Source organism: Mustela erminea, chromosome 2 (genome assembly GCF_009829155.1).
Source record: "Mustela erminea isolate mMusErm1 chromosome 2, mMusErm1.Pri, whole genome shotgun sequence".
NCBI lineage: Eukaryota > Metazoa > Chordata > Mammalia > Carnivora > Mustelidae > Mustela > Mustela erminea.
In genome coordinates, this window is record NC_045615.1 from 44,144,296 (window position 1) to 44,165,036 (window position 20,741).

The following is a 20,741-nucleotide window of genomic DNA, read 5'->3' on the forward strand; positions in this document are numbered from 1 at the left end:
ACTGAAGTTAACAAATGCACACGAGCAACTCTGCTCCTGTCTCCTCGGCCATCTTTTAAATAAACCTGGTTGGCTATACCAGGTAACTGGGATGAGTTCAGGGCAGAGGGAAGATAAGAATGAGCACTGTGATCGGCTCTGGCTTCTGGCTATCAGGCATCTTCCCTACAGAAACTGGGAAGCCTGTCAACACCAGTACTCAAAGAATCACAGCCTCCTTTTTGCAGCCGGCAGACACCATGCAAAATCTTCGTGTGCAAGGCCAGACAGCCCTGGGCGTCTGCTGCCCGCACTGAGGGCAGGCCGCTCTGTGGTTTGTCATGGGCTGAAGCCCTTCAAGAAGAGGATTTTGAGCTTCTTCATTCTAGCTACAATATTCCTTTTAGCTGATCTCTTCTCTCAGGTATGTCAGAGTTCTCTTTGCCCCCTTCTCCCACTTTCCATCTGTTTGTTGCCCTAGGGTCATCCAGGGTGGACTGCACACTGCTGAGAATGGGGAGGTCTCTTAGAAGATGGGTGGAACAGAGAGTCACGAACTCCCGAGACCACAGGAAAGCACGTGTGGCATCAGACAAGCACACATTCATGAGCTTTTCTGCAGGCAGAGCCAAAACCTTTTCTATCCATTCCCTTGCGCTTGCCTCCTGCCACCACGGTGGTATTCACAGGCTTTGAACTCCCTACGACACCTGGTGGTGACAGCAGACATGGGGAGTGGGGAGAAGAGAGGACCACCAGGGAGACGCTAGCATAGGCCACTGCAGTGTCTGAGGGAGTCTTCCGTGCCACTGGTCCCATGGTAGGAACTGTAAATATATAAACTCATTTAATCCTCACAGCAGCCCTGAGAGACACGTTTTATTTTTATACCATCTGAAAGATGGGCAAACTAGAAGGGGTAAAGAGAACTCACAGTGGCCACAGTCACACTCAGCTATAACCAGCACACATTTAATTTCTCAAGATAGATTTTGCTGGTGATTTACATACACTTAACTCCCATAAAAATCATGCAGGGGAAGCAGTATATAAATCATTCCCCAGAGAATGGATTGAGCTCAGTGAGATGAAAATGCTTATACAATAAATAACAGGGCCAGAATTCGAAACAGGTATTTCTCCCTCCTAAACCCATGCTCTTTCAATTAGGCCCCACTGTCCCCCTTATACTTAGCCTCAATGGCACACTCTGGTTAGCTTATATGAAAGGGAATCTTACTTTTATTAACTTCTAACAAAGATAATTTCACACATTCTTTTGCAGATCTAGTCAAGTAAGCAGATAATCTTGTAGTGAGACTGAAGATGACTGAAGACTGAAAATGGCCTGCCTCCCATATACTGAACTGAAAATCAGTTGATTCAAACTCCACCCTTCATGTAGGTAAATGGTAAATATACAGGATAATTCTCTTCTTGAACTTCTTCAGAGATAAAGACTTCATAATCACAATATTCAAAATCATATGCTTGCTACTTATTTTTTACACCAAAGGAAGACATCTAGTACAATAAATGCTTTGTATGTTTACTCTGTACATACACTGTGTAGTAGCATTAAAGTTCCTCAAAGTATTAAGTTAATTTTTAAAAGCCAATGTGTATCTCTCCTATTAGATGGTATCATATCTTCATGTTTGAGAAGAACTGCTAGAATGCAGTTAGAGTTAAATGATTTAAAAATACAGAGAAGAACACACCAAACAACAATACTAAGTCTGTGAGAGACTAAAAGATATGTGAAAGGTGGTGACTAAATTTAAGGAGTTTACAACGTACCTGGGAGTTTCAATCTTGACATTCCCTACTTCTCCCTGAAATGTAACCCTAGCCAACCCTAATTCCCAGTATAGCCAGACACAATTCCACTGCAGGGCAAATGACTCTCTGCAACAATGAGAATGTTAATTCAAGGTTAATACATGTTATATCAAACTTTCCCATTGAAAAATATAGAAAACCAAGATAAAAGGCAATCATATCATCTATTAGATGACACAGCTAATCTATATCATCTAATATAGCTATAAGAATTCCTGTAAGACTAAAAGTACTGTACCGGATAAATCTCCCCATATATTCCACACATGTGTATTTTATTGTTTGGCTCGGTTATGCTTTTTTGCACACACTCTTCTAAACTTGATTATCCTGTCATGTTCTGATCACCGCCTCATTTTGCGTAGAGTGCTTCAAATTCCTACCCAATCCACTAAGATAACAGCCATCTTGCTTCTCAAAGTTTTCCACAAGGACAAGCTCTACCAGGCATGCTTTTAAACTCTACCAAATGTATTATTGATGATAATGATTTTCCTGCCAATATTAAACATTGTGGTCCTGGTTAAAATGCTCAGCATGAATGGTATCTGAATTACATTAGCAATTTCTTTTAATTGACTGAGTGGAGATAGTTTCGCATGAGTAGGATAAAATATCTCCTGTGGTTTTAAGGTTTCAAATAAAAAGTTAACCGTGTTAGCCACTAGAGGGAGCAGAGAAAGTGCAGGTTCAATTGCCAAATGGCTGAGAGCCTGTGGGAAGTTCCCCAGAGAGACAAGCAGCCAGTCTTCTGCACTTACTGAATCTTATTTTCAGAGACCTGGGAGTAACCGACTCTGTGACCCTACTTATAGGAAGTGACCGAAAAAATATGAATGTACAGCAACTCGTCATATACTAAATTCTCTTTCTATGACCTTTTGAGATTTTTTTCTAGGTGAACATTTGGTTTTCAGGGATGACCAATTTCTAGAGCTGGGAGGGCTCATTTTCTGGTGTGTCAGCTGCTTCACATCATTTATTAGGAGAATGGGCAAGTACGGTGGACTAAATGTCTGTGTCCCCCCAAATTTATATGGCAAAGCTCTAACCCTCAATGTGAGGGCATTAAGAGACAGAGCCATCAGCAGGTAATGAGGTTTACATGAGGTCATGATGGTGGAGTGCCCATGAAAAGATTAGTGCCCTTGTAAGAAGAAACACCAGAGCTTGTACGTGTGTGCACGCTCTCTCTCTCTCTCTCTCTGCCATGTCAGAGTACAGCAAGAGCCTCACCAAACTGGTGTCCCAATATCAGACTTCTCAGTCTCTGGAACTGGGGGAAATAAATGCCTGTTATTTAAGTCCCCCAGTCTATGGTATTTTGTTATAGCAGTCTGAGCTAAGGTAGCAAGCAACCTAGAACTTTGCTGTCTTGAGGAAAATTAAGTTAAGTGCATATTAAGCACCTACTATGTGCAACACACCATGTCTTAAGCCGTACAGTACATCTAGAGCAATAATACTTGGCAATAGTATGAAAGAGGTATGGAAGCAGGGAGTTATAAGCTGAGGAGAGGCCTGTGTGTCAAGAGAAGGTGTTTGCACACTGAAGCCCATGGGCCAAATCCAGCCTATGTCAGTTTTGGTAGACAAAGTCTTATTGAAACACAGCCATGCTCATTCATTTATGTATGGTCAATGGCTGCTTTCTGGCTCTAATGATACAGTGGAACAGCTGTAACAGAGACCGCATGGCCTGCACAGCTTGAAATATTTTCTATCTGGCCCTTTACACAAAGAGTCTGTCAATTCCTGGTCTAGGGAAAGGACGATAAAGGACTGAATTAGGGATATGCTTGTGGGAATAGAAAGAAGAGAAACAAACTGTTAGGGTATGTAGCACATCTGAGATAAAAAAAAAAAAAAAATCCCATAGTCTGTAATATGTTCTGCCTGTACAACCCAGAAGAATATGAAATCTGAAAGGTATCTAGCATCAAATGTGCTTGGTTTTTAATGTTCTAATTAGAAAAACTACACAAAAGAGATGTAAATGCATTTTTTTGGTGTTTACCTCCAACAAAAGATCAATTAGCGGAGTCTGCTTGCTGGCAGGAGTAAGACAGAGGTTGTCTATTATTAAGACCCGCATGAAGTCAAAAACAAACTTCTTAGCTGGGTGATTGGTCAGATAGGTCTTTGTGCCCACGTTGCAGTATTCTGACTGGCTTCTGTTCATCCCTGTGTCTGCTGCAAAGGCTTTAAATTCTTCTGCCGGAGATCCAACCTCATCATCAAGATCAGTCACCTGGTATAATCAAGCAGAAATATATGCTAGTCGTATTTGATTTTATGTGGTATTTTCACTTCCATGTTTCCTAAAAACCGAATTATAGCAGCAACAGTATTTTCCTTCAACATTTACCTCACATCAAGCTATTCAAAACATTACCTCACTTTGCTTATTCGACTCTCATTTCAAGGTAGCAACTGGGAACCACAGGTCACAGTTATTTAACACATGCTCTTTCTAGTATTAAGCTGATCAGCCACTAACCATGTTATCTGTTCTATGTTGAATTTTCTCTCTATGGTGGATAACTGCACTTAAAATAAATGAAATGATGAGAATGACTGTATCTACATATTGAAGTATACCTACTGAGAAGTCAAATATCACAGAATCCCAGATAAAGATCTGGCACAATGGTAGCACCTAAGGGATGATCCATTTTTGCAAATTAAAAAACCCCCCGATAACTAAATAAAACAATGCCAAAACCAAGCCAATTTTGAGCCAACAACAACAACAAAAAAGGACCAAAAGACAGATTATAAGCTGCTGACAAGAAAAAGATGTTGAGATAATTCCTAAGGTCTTTTCTTACCAGAAAAATTAGGATTTAAAAATCAGAAACAAGCCAGGTCATGTTTTACTTGTCTTTCTCCTAAAATTCCCCATAGTTTCATAATGAGTTTTTCACCTTCATACATGAAGAAAAATTAGTATGAACAAAGTAGTTTATTCCAGGCCCTAGAGTAAGTGGTGGAAGTAAGAGAAGATATCATGAAATTCTAAAGTACATAGAGTAATAATTGTCTTTGGGGCTTTGTTATAAAGGACTGAAGAAGTACCTGTACTACCTATGATTACAGTCTAATAATTTTCTATTAAATTAGTATAGAATATAAAAAATAAAAATGGAACAAAGTAAGGAAAGTTGAACGAAAAAGACACACACTGATTTCATTTTTGTATAAAGACAACCACTCCTATAATTAATTTGTAAAGACTAAGTCCAGGAGATGCCTAATTCCTGAGATAAATAAAGTGGAGACAAATTTCGGTCTGACCAGAGTTCCGTAACCTGGATACGACATTTCACAACAACATGTATGAGCACATAAAGCAAGAAATGGGTCCACAGTGACTTGGAGAGGGGAGTGATTAACCAGGGACTTCCAAGAGGATGGTAAATTAAACAGGAAGCAGGATTCACTGCTATTTTAGGGGAAAGCAGAGGACACTGTAAGGAGGAGACACCAGAGAATAATGGGAGAGGTGAGGCTGTAACTTGGTCAGAAGCTTAAAAGACTGGAAGGAAATCCTGCTAACCACCAGGACAGATGAATTCCAGTTTGACAGCTCCCCCACTCCCCGCCCCCTTCCTACCATCTCTGAGTATGGGCGAATGTTGAAGGGGAAGACGGTGGCTGCTAATGCACACAGGAAGTCAGGGCTCATCCACATGGAAGCCAGGTCGGGAACGTTGTGATATAAGTATCTAAAGAACTGCATCAGGGTCACGGGATATTCCCGGAGCCAGGATCCCTCTTCTTCTGATTGCCAAGGCTGTCATGAGGACAAGAAAAGAAATAATTTGTCAGAAAAACTGACACTGCTAAAAATTGCTTTAAAAACCCATTACTCACTACTTTCCTAAACTGGATATGTTGATGGTTCAGAACACTTAGGAACCACACACACAAGCAAATATACAGAAACAAATCTAGAAATAGGCTATCACAAAAACAATACTCCTAGAAACTGACAGGATGTTTGTCTGTTCACTGATGTTTTCACAGCTCAGGAACTTGAGTCAGTGATTTTGATTATTTATCATTACGAACATGAGTACAGTTGCTGCCAATAGTGGCTGTATTATCCACAAAGCTGTCCCATCCTTCATCATGGGACAGTTATGAGTAACAGAAAAGATGGGGAAGTTACTCCACCTTTCCGAACCTCACACTGTCATATGTAAAATAATGAGAACAATGCTTTCAACCACATGCAACTGTGATATTATGATTTATAATAAGAAATACATACTTGGTCTTTGTCCCATCCCATTCTTGGTACAGAGCTACTAAAAGCCTAGGAATTTCCTAAGCAAGAAGAGCCATAAAGGGTGTCTTCCCTTAATCATAACAAAGGCCTTTCAACCACAGCTGAGTTCATGCTAATGCTAAGACTTTTGGAAAGCCCCGAAAGATGGAGGCTTGCTAGGGGAACCAACCACATCATCAGGGGATTGGAACTTCCAGCATTAACACTCTGCACCCCCGGGTGCCTGGGTGGGCCAGTCGGTTAAAGTGTCTGCCCTCAGCTCAGATCGCGATCCCAGGGTCCTGGGATTGAGCCCCATATTGGGCTCCCTTCTCAGCGGGGAGTCTGCTTCTCCATCTCCCTTTCCTCTATGTACTCTCCTTCTCTCAAATAATAAATAAAATATTTTTAAAAAATATTTTTAAAAAATACAGCTATGCACCCCCTAACTTCTAGGGGCTGGAGAGAGGCTAGAGATTGCATTCAATCACCAGTGGCCAGTGATTCGATCATGTCTATGTAATGAAGCCTGCATAAAAAGCCTTTAGGACAGGGTCTCGGGGGCTGCAGGGTTGGTGAGCACACAGAGGTGCTGGGAGAATGGCAGGTGGACAGTGTGGAAGCTCTGTGCCCCACCCTCTGCATGTCTTCCAACTGGCTATTGCTGAGTCACAGCCATTTATAATAAACTGGTAATCTAGGAATGTAAAATGCTTTCTCGAGTTGTAGGAACCTCCAATTTATAGCTGGCAGGTCAGAAGCAAAAGTGAAAATGTGGACTTGTGATTGGCATCTGGTGTGCTGGGGAGGGGGCAATCGTGGAACGGACGCTGTGTCCAGGTAGATAGTATCAGAACTGAACTGAGCTGTGGGACATCCAGCTAGTGTGGCAAAATCCCTCATGTATTTGGTGACCAGAAGTGTCAGAAGTGAAGCAGTGTTACAGCAGAATATTGGGAGTAGAGGAGACACACAGGAGTGTGTTTTTTCCTAAGAGCAATACAACAACAATAATGATGATGATAAAAAAGGAAAAAGTGGGGTTCCTGGGTGGCTCAGTTCATTAAGTGTCTGACTCTTGGTTTCAGCTCAGGTCACAAGTTCCGCCATGGAGTCTGCCACTGCCTTTGGGTTCCGTGCTCATCAGGGAGTTGGCATGCCCTGTCTTCCTCCCTCTGCTCCTCTCCCTCCCCTCCCCCTGCCACTCCCTCTCTAAAATAAATAAATCTTAAAAAAAAAAAAAAAAAGGAAAAGGAAAAAAGAATATATGTGAACAACACCGATCTGATACTTGCCCAGAGACCAAGTTTTTTTAACTTAGATTTTTATGTTTGTTTATGACAAGGGGCCAAAACAAGGATTCCAAAGCATTCTAAATGAATACGATAGTAATGTTCTTTCCTAAGATGACATAGGAATAGTTGTGGCTAAATTAGCTTTGTCAGTACTTGTAATCCAGTGTAGTTAGTAATTCCTCTTACAATGTGATCTTAAATTGTGTAAGCATATTAAGTTACTATTCACAGTATCCCTGTAGGATAAATAGAAACATACACTTTGCCACTTAGTCTTTCAATTCTTCATATCTAAGTTAGAAATAATTAGAATAGTAAAAAGAAATACGTTTTTCACCTTTAAATGGAAGTGATTTTCAAAGTTCAAATAACATATTGCAATAACATAGACTATTATGTTATATAGACGTATACCTTGTAATATACAGTTTTTTGTAATGTACATTTCATAACACCAGTAATATCAGTTAACACTTATGAATCACTTACTACATACCAGGCACTCTTTTAAGTGCTTTATGTAGATGCCAACTCCCCATTAAATTCTCACAACAACCCTAAGAGATCAGTTCTCTGCCACCAGCATTTCATACACGAGGAAACTGAGGCACACAGAGGCTAGGATGTCTCAAGCACCAGAAAGGGATCTGGACCCGAGCAGGGCTCCAGAGTCCATGGTCTCATCAGCTGCTTGGTCCATCCTTACAGCAGAGAGCAAAACCACAGGCTGAGCTTCCGGAGACTGCGCATTTAGTGAACAGTCACGTTACGTAAGGAGCCCGTCTTTAAGCGCACACTACAGACCCGAGGAGGCGCCAGCAGGCTGGGGCGTCTCCACAGACTTACCGAATTCAGCATGCTGCGCAGCATCCCCAGCAGCAAGAAAGCGGCTTCTGTGCACACGTTATGGATGGAAGACACCACAGTGCCACTGGAGGCGGGAACTCCGAAGATAAACGTCCAAATGGAGTCTAGATCAAACTGCAGAGATCAGAGTGAAGGAAGATTAGCCGCCCTCAGTTTGTTTCAGCGAGAGAGCCTCACAAGTTGTAATATTCTGAAAACGTCTTGGACACTAATGAGGTTTTTTTTTTCCAAAATGATCCACGATGGAGAAACAGAGACCTAGTATGCCTCCCTCCTAAATTCTGAAAATTTGTAAATTTTCACATTTGTAAAGAAATGAGAATACTATATATCATCCTGTCTTAGGTACTTATGCAAAAATCAAGGTTTTCTACTTTTTTTTTCTCTATGAAAACAAACAAAAAGAAAATACATGCTAATTAGCCAGGAGATAACATTACAGAACTATGATTTTAATTAAGCAGGATCTTTTTAAAAAGCATGTGGGACTCACCCCCCCCCCCAACCTTGGCAATATTCTTATTCACTTTAAGGTTATATACAGATAATATCTGATGAAATAAAAATCAGTTTAGGAGACTTATTCATAGCAGTTTTATATAACACTTTATGACTATGGTGTCATGCTTATTTTGAAAAATTACATAACCAACCAAACTGTTAAGCCTGAATCTGAAGCCTGACTTAATGTAAGGGTACAGACTTTGTTTTTACGTAAAAGTTTCTGTCAATTACTAGAAATGATTTGAATTAGCATTTGGCATTATGATACTAATAGTTGAGTCAAATCTGAATTCCTAACTCCTCACAGTGCCACAAACATAAGCTCTCTACAGCTATCCACAATAAAGCCTTAGTATTTTTTCCTAAAGTGGATGTTATCTATCATCAAGAAATCAAAGACATTTTTGTAATCAGAACTTGCACTAAGAATCCTTCCCAATTAATTCATGGTATACTCACCAATCTCTTTATTTTCAGTTCTACAGAAATGACATTATACTTCTAGATAAAATCATGTAACTCAAATTCTTCAAATCACCATTCAATACCATCCAAAGTCTTTATGTATACAGAATCATACAGAGTAATCAAACAAAACAAAACAAAACAAAAGACAAAGGACTTCTTTTCATGAAAGTTTCCTATAGTATCTTCAGATTTTTCTTCCCAAATCAAACTCTAAATGTGAGAAAGGGATGGAATCCCTTTGGTTTTACTGTGAGTAACCCATCACCACACGGTGATTTTTTGGCACACAGAATTACACTTATGCCTTACTAGATAATTCCTACCTGGCAACCCTGCTTACATCGGCTGCTGATGACAGGCACACTGACCTGCAGGTTCTCAGGCAGCTCACTAACTGGCTGCTGCAGAAACAATGCCATGAGGAGAAAATAGAGAGCAGGGACATTAGTGTGTTTAGGAAGGAATGACTGAAGAACTGGGAAACCAGGAAAATGACAAGCATCCCGGTTAATCTCCCTGACCGTCGATCTCCCGCCAGCACTCCTGCCCACATTGAATCCTAAGAGGAGAGGAAATGTAACAGTAAGTACAAAATGAATAATTGATTGCCATGCTGTATTAACAAAGAAAGGAGTAATTCAGTATATGTGACATTTCTCCCCAGAACATCCACATTAATATAGGCAATGAACTATTCCATTGTTGAATTAATCTTCCAGGTAAAAGGTCTCTCACTATCTCAGCAAGCCTGACTCTTAGAATACAGGTCTTGAAAAATACCTGAGACAATCAGATACAAGAGGTAAGATAAATTTTACACATTCAAAGATAAATTTTACACATTTGAGCTCAAATGAGCTCAAATTTTCCCTAAGAATAAAATAAAATTCAAAACATAATCAAAAGGTAAGATGCTACCACAATGTACCCTAAAAAACTAAAACTGCTGTCATATTTAATGGATAAATGTAATTAACTATATTTAGTTAATATATGTCATTTGTCTGGATCCTGGTAACCTAGTTAACTGTAAATTATCTACAAGTTTTGAGACAAGACAAAATAAATAAGCACAATCTTTCTTCACAACATGATCTGTAGTTCTGTTAGGAAGCTGCCCAGTGCTGGGACAGCAAATGGGAGCCTGCTGTGACTGGGGCTATTTATTCACACAGGCAGGCTTCTTCCTAGAAACACAGTCTGACTAGGAGATGGTCAGTGGGGACTGATGTGGCTTATGTAGCATCAGCCTTTCCATCACTCCTGCTCCCTCCATTATATAACTTATCAGGATACAACTCGAACATTCAGTTCTTTCGCCTCCCCAAACCTAGTGTAGCACTCAGCACAGAATAAAATGTTGGCCAGAGTTTCAATGTAAAACTTGTATGAACAGCAACCAAGAGAAGAAGGGTTGATTTTTTACTCTGAGGCAATTTTTATTTCAAATGAATATTCATTTTTTTCTCCTATTTGTTTTTTTCTAGGATGAAGCGAGCACATACTTGCTACTATTTAAAATAATAAAACAGAAATTTGTGTCTAGCTAGCTTTGTAATGATTTCATCCTAACCAACTGCTTAGCATGATGTGAATTAATCTTCTCAAGTATGTTCTAATTAAAAAATTATATAGCAATTTACCAGCCTCTTTCATAGATTATCTCATTTCTCAAACACAATGAACATGTGAGTCAGAAACTGCTATGATCCTTTTCATAACATGGAAAATGGGCAATTTGTTCAATCGACGAGTTGAAGAGCAGTGGCACTGGGACTTGGGCCTGATGTCTCTATATCAGAGTTTATAAAGTTGGACTGTCCCCCTTGGCCTTCCTAATGACACTGCCACATTTCTGAAAGACTGGCTGCATTAGGACACTGATGATTTTTGCTTATAGTGAATTCTAAGTGAAGTTATCAATATAAAAAAGTCTTGAGCTTTAAGAAGTCAAAGGACATAAAGTAGTATTTTATACATTAAACAGGAAAATAGGGGCGCCTGGGTGGCTCAGTGGGTTAAGCCGCTGCCTTCGGCTCAGGTCATGATCTCAGGGTCCTGGGATCGAGTCCCGCATCGGGCTCTCTGCTTAGCGGGGAGCCTGCTTCCTCCTCTCTCTCTCTCTCTGCCTGCCTCTCTGCCTACTTGTGATTTCTGTCTGTCAAATAAAATAAAATCTTTTAAAAAAATAAATAAAATAAACAGGAAAATAAATTTTGAATAAATTACACATCCTAAATGAAAACTAGTACATGCATTTATTTTCCTTTCTAAATTCTCACACTCTATTTTTCCCTATGATTAATCTTAAGAATACTTAGTATGTTACTAACAATTAAGCCTTAATTTAGATTCAAGTAACAGCTACATGTAAGATATAAAGAAAAATTTGACAAAAACTAATAAATGTGAATAAAACACTCAAAGACATTAGGTTGTTCATCACATCAAAGAGAAACAGAATCAAATTATATGAGATACATATATGTATGTATACAAACGCACATATGTGTGTTATCATATAGGTACTTAGGGGAAATTAAACTGAATCAAATTTAAATTAAACTTAAATTCTTAGATTTCTCTTTTAGAATGAGAGCAGCATATGTAATTTCTAAGCAGGTAACAATGAAGGACAAGTAAATTCTAAGATTAGAATTGGAAAAGCTCCCTTTGCTGATGTTACTGAAGTGATACAGGACAGACAAAAGAAAAGGGGATTGACACTGAGAAGACAGTTACTTAGACTCTATTACTGTTGAGTTCAGAAACCTTATGCATTTAACAGTCTTACTTTCCTAATTAGAGAAATTAATAGGTTTATTGTCTATGAAGTATAACTTACATCTATAAAATATATACCTGTCTCCAGAATCATGAAGCCCAAATGAGACGACACATGTTAAAAGACTTTGGCAAGTCACACTGCTATAGGAGTCTTAGTTAGGTGTTCCCACCACTGTGGTTTTGATGTTCGATAAGAAGTGGGGCTGTCACCTGGCACTCAGAACTCTTACACTCAGCAGTACTCACATTCCTGGCTCACTCTCCTAGCGGCTACCATTAAAGTCAATAAGTGAAATCTCTTGCTACCAAACTGATCATAGTAGTAACATTTGTAGGCTATATCCCTCTCCTAGGGTTGATGCAAAATAGTGATTTTTTTTGGATCATAAAAGTATATATAATGATACTTTAGAATACGTATTTTAAAGCCAACAATTTTCTTGAGAAATCATTTCACAGTGAATTCCTTTCAGTACAAAGTTTCTTCATTTTCCAATATGAAATAACAATAAAAGAATCTTTGTAAACACTGTCTTCCTATCATTTTCTTTGGTATTTGAGAAAGCAGTGCAAGTAGCACCTAGGTATTAATATTTTCGCAGTTTTTTTTTTAAGAGATAAATTGCATATTCAATTTGGATCCCTAATTGACAAGGGCAAACATGTATTCTTGATGCTTATTCTAGAATACAATTACATATGATTTTAAGACGTATTATAAAGACAAATTTTTTTTAAATACTTGATTTAAAAACAGTAAGAATTGGATGCCTAGAATTTTCAATAAAAACATTATTTTAAATATATATAGCTCCAAAATAAGATCATTAATATGAACAGAAATACAGCAGTTCAAGTGACTCTCTAACATAGGAAACTGTAATTTTCTAATACTACTTAAATGCTCAGTTCCATGTTGAAAACTGCATAGAACCAGCAAGAAGACAATAGGGAGTTTTGGCTAAAACTTCAAGCTTAAATATTTAAGAAGCAATACAATGTAACTGTTAAAAGCAGGGCTTTAGATCTAATCAACCTGGATTCAATTTTTGACACTTCCTAGCTGACAAGTGACTTCATCCCTATGTCTCGGTTTTCTCATCTCTAAAATGAGTATGATAGTTATTTATATCTCATGGACTATTGTGAAAATAAGTTAATGGTTGAAAATGAAAATATCTAGTAACTGGCACAGATACAGCATGAAAAATACTGATTACTATTAATTTAGTTTTGACAATTTGCTAACTACCTACTTATAGATCAAAAAGGGAACTACAAAACAAAAGGACTGTAAGGAATTCCCTTAGTTTCCACATCTCTAATATCCTGTGTCTGCCTTCCATTTGCTTTGTAATTTAAAAAGCCAAATTTGAAGCTAAGCTTTTTATTCATTTGTTCATTCATTAAAATTCATTACTCTGGGGCATCTGGATGGCTCAGTCAGTTAAGCATCTGACTTCAGGTCAAGTCATGATCTTGGGGTCCTGGGATGGAGCCCCACGTTGGGTTCTTTGCTCAGTCAGAGGCTGCTTATGCTTCTTTCTCTCCCTCTCTCACTTGTTCTCTCTCTCTCAAATAAATAAAATCTTAAAAAAAAATCATGATTCTTAATGATTGTCAGATAAATTTAAGAGTGTAAGTGTTGATAAGAGTTAAAAACAAAACGAAAGATAAGAGTACAAGAGAGCTTATTTTAAAGCAGCTGATGTTAGGTCCCATACCTAATACAGTTCCGATCTTATTAGTTAAGACAGAATCTGTCTGTTCCAGCCACCCTCCACCGCTGAGTCCTTCCTTAAACTTGATGAGGATAGACTGATTACTCAGTAGCACAACAAGAATCCTCATGGCTGCCGTAACTGTGGTGGAATGCAAGTGTTCTTCCATAAACATCATAATCCAGTCAAAACCCAGTGTCCTGACCAGTTCTTCACAAGCTCTATTTAAAGGCAGATGAATTAAGAAGGAAAAAACAGAAGATTAATTTCAAGGGTTAGGACTCAAATTTTTTTTAAAAGTAAGAATAGTTTTGTTCTCAAGATATTATAAATTGCAGGATTCAAAAAATCTATTAAAAGTCAATAGCAGTTCTTTTTTCTCTACTATGAATTAACTAGTAATAGCATCTGTACCATCAATTCTAAGAAAATTTTACTTACTGCAAATTAATGCTTGTCTTTTCTTTAGATGTGTAAACTAGTTTTAGCAAGATATCTAGAAGTCTATTCCTCAAAAGTATAAGATTAGCAGATACAAGACCTCCAAACTCTTCTTCAGTTCCTACAATGAAAATATATACATTAAATTGCCTTAGTAGATAAGCCAGTGTAAAATATACAACATAGTCCTAGGAAATCTCACTAAAAAATACATCTTTTAGAAAACATATTCTCCAGGAGTACTTTCCACTAAAGTGGACAAGCAAAAGGGTACATTCATTTACTTCTCTTTAGAATACTGAAAATTATTCATTTATATTTGACATTGTCTAAACAAGTAATAAAAGGTTGTAAACTCTTTTTCATATAATATTTAACCATCCCCCCCACCAATAGAGTCAAAGTAGTCACATGGATAAAAATAACAATCCAAATCCTTAACTTCCAGTTTCATTTTGAAGGATATAGTTAAATTTACCAGATTTAAAAATGAAAAAAATAGGAAGCACAGAATATTCAATAAATGTAATATATAAAGGAGACTTAGATTTAAATAGCATAAAAGATAAAGGCACACAAACGCACAGAGAAATTGGAAAAGGGAGGAAAACAGAAAGCTTATGGTTCTCAATGAACAGTGCTGGAAGCACACAGGACTGGGTATCTATGGGCCAGTGGTTGAGGCCAAGGCCTGACATGATGGGCGAAGTCTTGGTAAGTCACAATCCCCATGCCTTCCTTTGAATGCCTTCCTAGAATTGAAACTCAGGCTAAACTTTGACTTAACTATGGTCATTTGCTTTTACTTGTTTGGGCAAGGGATTCTTTTTATCTTTAAACACTGTCTTTTTTTTTTTTTTTTTAAGACTTTATTTATTTATTTGACAGACAGAGATCACAAGTGGGCAGAGAAAGAGAGAGGAGGAAGCAGGCTCCCCGCTGAGCAGAGAGCCCGATGTGGGACTCGATCCCAGGACCCTGAGATCATGACCTGAGCCGAAGGCAGTGGCTTAACCCACTGAGCCACCCAGGCGCCCCTAAACACTGTCTTTTAAATGGCTAATTTTGTGCCTTAATTATTGGGAAGGGTGCTTCAAGGTTATCAAGAGGAGCTCAGGATTCACTTCTCTTCTAAGAGGTAAGACTGGTATTTTATAAATTGTCTTATTAAAACACATACCATACAACCTAAATTGAGATGAAGATTACTTCCTTTCAATTATTTCCTTTTCAATGTTTTTTTAGTAAAATGACGATCCATACAGAAACAAAAAATTCTCCTTAGACTAATATCTAGTTTTCTGTCAGTTTTGCTTCCCGTAATTTTAGATATAATGTAAAACAGTAAACTCTGAATTTCCAGCTTAACTTCTTCCCCCCAGACTGATGCTTTCTTCCACACTGCACTACTCTTTTATGCTATTTTATTTTGCGCTGATTATTATATTATTGTTCAGCATTATTATTCAAGTCATTTTCTTTTTTGTAGGTATATCCTGAATGCTGTATAAACAACTTAAAAAACAAAACAAAACTATGGCTTGAATTTTTTAGAACATCGTAGTAAATACAGTCTTCAGTCCGTATCAAATAAATAGCAAATATCCTACACTAACAAGACGAGGAATGAACTTCTGACTTATTTCAAATGGCAATGAAGTGATGAGAATACTAGTCTAATTAACTTGGTAATTAACAGATAACTTCTGTTACCTAACTTGGTAGATAACAGAAAACTTAGCAATTTACACATCTCCACTACTGTACTCATCTCAAAGAAAAAATTTTTTTAAATATTTATTTATTTGGCAGAGAGAGATCACAAGCAGACAGAGAGGCAGGCAGAGAGAGAGGAGGAAGCAGGCTCCCCGATGAGCAGAGAGCCCGATGCGGAGCTCGATCCTAGGACCCTGAGACCATGACCTGAGCTGAAGGCAGAGGCTTAACCGCTGAGCCACTCAGGCGCCCCTCAAAGAAAATTTTATACTAGTTGTGCTCACTGAATTCAACAGCCAGCAAGAAATATGGAGACTAGAGAAATATTTTTCTCTATGTCTTCTTTATACTTGAAATAAACATTACATATTTCTGAAGATTTTTAAAGCACTTTCGATAATACTTACTTGGCTTATATGAATTAATTCAGAACTAAGAAATAATCCTTGCATCTACCATATGCATTTAAAACAGTGGTTACAACACAGTGGTTAAAAAGCTTATAATGTTGTTTTGGATTACCTGCGTTCAAATGCAAGTAGCATGATCTCAGGTAAATTTATTTTACTTTACCTTTCTAGGTCTTAGTTTCTTCCCTTGTAAAACTAGGATAGCAATAATACCTATCTCACAGGATTTTTACAAGAATATAAGAAGCACTTAAACAGAGCATGTCAGATACTAAGTGCTCAGTAAGTGTTATCCATTTTTATCTTCATGCTATCTGTCCACTGCTAATTTGCTTTACTGAAGAAATACCAACATTGTTACAAATGAGCAGGCTCATGTAAGTGAGTGGTCAGCAGCAGCCTTATGTTCTGCTATAATCTGCAGGAATTCACTGAGGCTCCCAAATCTTAGGTTCTCTTTCAAAAAACATGAGTACAACACTTACTCTTCTTATTCATGAAACACCAGAGAGAGGCTGTGTTCCAGATGGGATAGCTAGCAAGGAGAATACCTCTGTGAGGCACTGATTCAACAGTATTATTTTTCACTTGTCCAGGTGGACAGTGGTCTAAACGAAGTCATTTATATGACACCATTTTGGAATAAAGTAACACGATAATAATGGAAATAATGCTTGCAAAGATATTGTGAATTTAATTACAAGTCAATCTAAAGGGTTCTTTCAATGCTTTCCAAACAAACCCCCTACCTTAGAACATAAAAAAGGAAAAATATAGAAGAGGGGGGAATATATGTAGCAAATGAGAAAGATTGGGGAAAAAAATTCAGTTGAGTCGACTTTTGATTTTGTCTCAGACCTGAGCTCAGTGCCTGGGGACTGAGCCCCATGTCATCAGGCTGCACTCTCGGCTGGGAGTCCGCTTGAGAGTCTCTCTTGCCTTCCCACTCTGCTCCATCCCCTGCTCATGGTCTCTCTCTCTCTCTCTCAAACAAATAAACTTTATTAAAAAAAAAAAAAAAGTGGTTGCCATGGGCCCAGTATCCCACAAATTGTGAAACTATTTTTATTTTATACTTACATAAAATGATTCTAGTGAAATGCTTTTTCTCTAAATGACCACTAAATATTTAACAAGAAAATGAAAGTAAGTTATATAATTCATAATAGCAACTGTTTCTGAAGAGATGTATTTTAAAAAATTAATCAATGTTCAAAAATCACAGAATAGTTTGTTACTTTAAAGGAAACCTGCTATGAATCCTGTATGATAGAAAAAACGTAATGTTTTCCCATTTTTAATTTTTTTACACAGTGATTTTACAACTACATGTTATGCTATGTTCAACCACACATGTAGTTACATCTGTCACTATATACACTATTATAACCACTAACTATATTCCCTACACTGTACCTTTCATCCCTGTGACATCTTGATTTTTACTGTTTTAAGAAGCTTTTTGTTTCCAAATTTACATAAAATTAACTTCCAGTATTTTATTGGTTTCAGGTGTGCAATGATTCAACAATTCCACACACGTTCTCAGTGCTCATGAAGGTAAGTCTACCTTAATCCCCCTTACTTCACCCATCTCTACCCACCTCCAGGAAAGATTTTAGTTTTTTAAGTACTATTAACAACCTATTAAATTAGATAGGTAGTTCTGTATTTCTATATACTTTACAGGCTTGACTTATGACAAATACACATATGAAAGACCATGAAAAGTAATTTAAGAGAAAAGTAATATAATAAAATCACATATAATTCTAAACTGTGCCAGAAAACAGGGCATAGAAATTAGTTTCCAAGTTCCAGACTTGACTTACCAGTATCAAGCTTCTCTTCATTGTTTATTTCCATAACTACAAATTTCTCACAAACTGCAAACGTTGGTAAAGTAGAAGAAATAAACTGGCCAAACCTTTAAATACAAGAAAAAAGTTACGGATTTTAGGTTTCTCTTTCCCCAAAACAAACAAACAAACAAAAATAAAAAGAAACAAAACACAAAGAAATGGAAAAAATACTACTTCCTGTTTTAACTAATTTTTTACACACCTTTAGATGAGTGTATTTGTTTTACATCCCCTAGGATCATTGCAATTAATGTTATATGTTACAATCTTTTAAAACATAGGGCAAAATATTTCTTCAAAAATATGAGTCCTTTAATGTATTTTTAAGAACCAAACAGTATGATCCAAATCAAAATGTCCTAACATTTTTCCGTACGGATCCACTGTAGCCTAGTAATGAAGAACTTAAGTTTTGGCTCTATCTGGTTTTAATCTTATTACCTGAGGCAAGTAGCTTAACCTCTCTGGGTTTTAGTTTCTTAATTGATAAAGTAGATAAAACCAAAAATTTGATAGGTTTCAGTGGTAATTTTAGGAAAGTGATCATTTTATTTCCAGAATAAGATATAAACAAAATTGTCAAATAACAAGAATTTTTAAACTCCAGTTTTAAATCTGTTGCCATGTTACAAAAATATCTTTGGGGTCAGTGAATAAAAACTGATTTACATGCTACACAGATTAGAGATTGTCTAGTGGGAATATTCTAATCAATAGGAGTGACTTCACCTGGATATCTGGAAAATGACATGAAAAGTGGTTAAACTGAGTTTAACCAATTCTCTACTTGGAAAAAATACTTTGGTTAAGGAACGTTCTCCTTCCATTTTCAGTTAAAATGGGAATTACTATGTTGATATTAAAATTATTCTACAGACCATCCACAAATATGCCTTCAGTCATTTCTCATTAGCAGCAAAATAATATACAAAAATAAAACATCACTATCTGTTTGGATGATCTAGAATAAATACACAAAAGAGATGGTATGCCCACAATAGGGGTACGTGTATGTGTGCACATGCATACTTGGGTACATACACTTCAGAAGTAGCAGGGCTTGGGGAAGATGAACCAAGAATTCCTATACTGAACACTTTTATGTCTAAGGCAAAAATCTTGTTGGGCTCAGTCCTACATATTCTCTTATTCACCAGTGGCAACAACTGGTTTTGCTGTATAAAGACAAGACCCTGAGACATGCATATTTTTTGTGCCTTAGAAATAAATATTCTGAATATTAACATTACAGGTATTACACAGGCATAAGAATCAGTTACATTTGTCTCACGCACTTTCATCTCATTGGTACTTTTAGTGAATAAACAGACTGACAACAGTAGTGTTCGCTACCTGAGCAGATCATTGCTGTTGGGAAAACCTTGTAGTAAGAAGCTCAGCACATTACTAATAGCAGCAATGGTAGGTTGGGATAAAGACATATCTCGAAGAGTCAGTAGCAATTTGGGGATTAGCTGGAATTCCCTCATTAATTTGGCATTCTTTGAAGCTTCACTGTAAAAAAAGAAGAGTTTATAAAGGCCGTGCTATCATCTCTTCTATAATTAAACAATTAACTACATTGATATTAACTAATACCTGGACTCAGTGAGCAGTTCAATGAAGTGTTCAAATAAGGAAAGATGAAGTTCATATGGTGCATGGAGCCAAACCTACAATAAAAATAAAGAACAGTGGTATGTTTAGGGTTAAAAGATACCCCAAATGACTATCCAACAAACATAAATATAGCACACAGAACTTATTTCACCTATATTATCACTGGCATCATAAAGAATTCTCAGATCATTAACAATGTCTATTTCTGGGTTTTCATCATTTAAAATTGTTTTTATTCTCTTAAAGAATGAGATTTATCTTCAAGGAAGTTCATATAAAGGACTGAGGAGAAATACAGGTTTTTGATATCTTTAAAATCCTAAAAAACTAAAATGGGTAAAACTTCCAGAACTAACTAAAGCTGCATTCAAATTAAACAAGAATTAGTAACATGGGATTAAATGAACTAAAAGAAAGCTTCGGGGAAGGCAACTCTCCATGGCATTCCAATGTCAGAGTAGTCACACAGGCCAGGGCATTCCACAGGCCTACGCCCTTCTCTGAAACCTTCCCTCAGCCCCAGCAGCCTCTGTGTCACATTTTACCAAGCCAGGTATTATGACTGATTTCATGCTCTACATTAACCCCAACACTATATAATTAACTGAATAGAACATAGGGTGAAGCCCTAAAAAATTGCTTGTATATAAGACTTCTGGTTCTGTTTATTAAAAAATATTGTTATGGAAATTACCCTCCTAGAGGGTAGGAGGGGCTAAATTTGTGCTAGACTAAAGGTTACTCTAGGTCCACCCTAACAAATCTTAAAAGTGTGCCTCAAAAAGATAACTATAATAACAGAGCAAAGTTCGATACTTTTGTAAAAGAATATGACAAAATCTAGCACTTAACAATGTAAAATTTAGCATACGATCAAAAATTACCAACCCTGCAAAGAAAAAGAAAAATATGATCCATAAGAAGGTGAAAAATCAATTATTATATGCAGTTCAGAA

At 37.3% G+C, this 20,741-nt stretch overlaps 1 protein-coding gene across 6 annotated transcripts in view; it reads right to left on the reverse strand.

The window, feature by feature from the left end:
* Positions 1-20,741, reverse strand: part of WDFY3 (WD repeat and FYVE domain containing 3) — a 245,098-nt gene that overhangs the window by 71,201 nt on the left and 153,156 nt on the right. For 5 of the 6 annotated variants that reach the window (XM_032332768.1, XM_032332772.1, XM_032332773.1 and 2 more), the window contains 9 exons: positions 19,765-19,838; positions 19,519-19,680; positions 18,136-18,230; positions 14,178-14,298; positions 13,740-13,957; positions 9,552-9,787; positions 8,236-8,370; positions 5,438-5,617; positions 3,839-4,072 (listed from right to left, as the gene is read on the reverse strand). In XM_032332768.1, coding sequence (XP_032188659.1) covers positions 3,839-4,072; positions 5,438-5,617; positions 8,236-8,370; positions 9,552-9,787; positions 13,740-13,957; positions 14,178-14,298; positions 18,136-18,230; positions 19,519-19,680; positions 19,765-19,838 — 1,455 coding nt within the window. The remainder of the gene's footprint in view (positions 1-3,838; positions 4,073-5,437; positions 5,618-8,235; positions 8,371-9,551; positions 9,788-13,739; positions 13,958-14,177; positions 14,299-18,135; positions 18,231-19,518; positions 19,681-19,764; positions 19,839-20,741) is intronic. The other variant, XM_032332771.1, reaches the window with a different exon arrangement.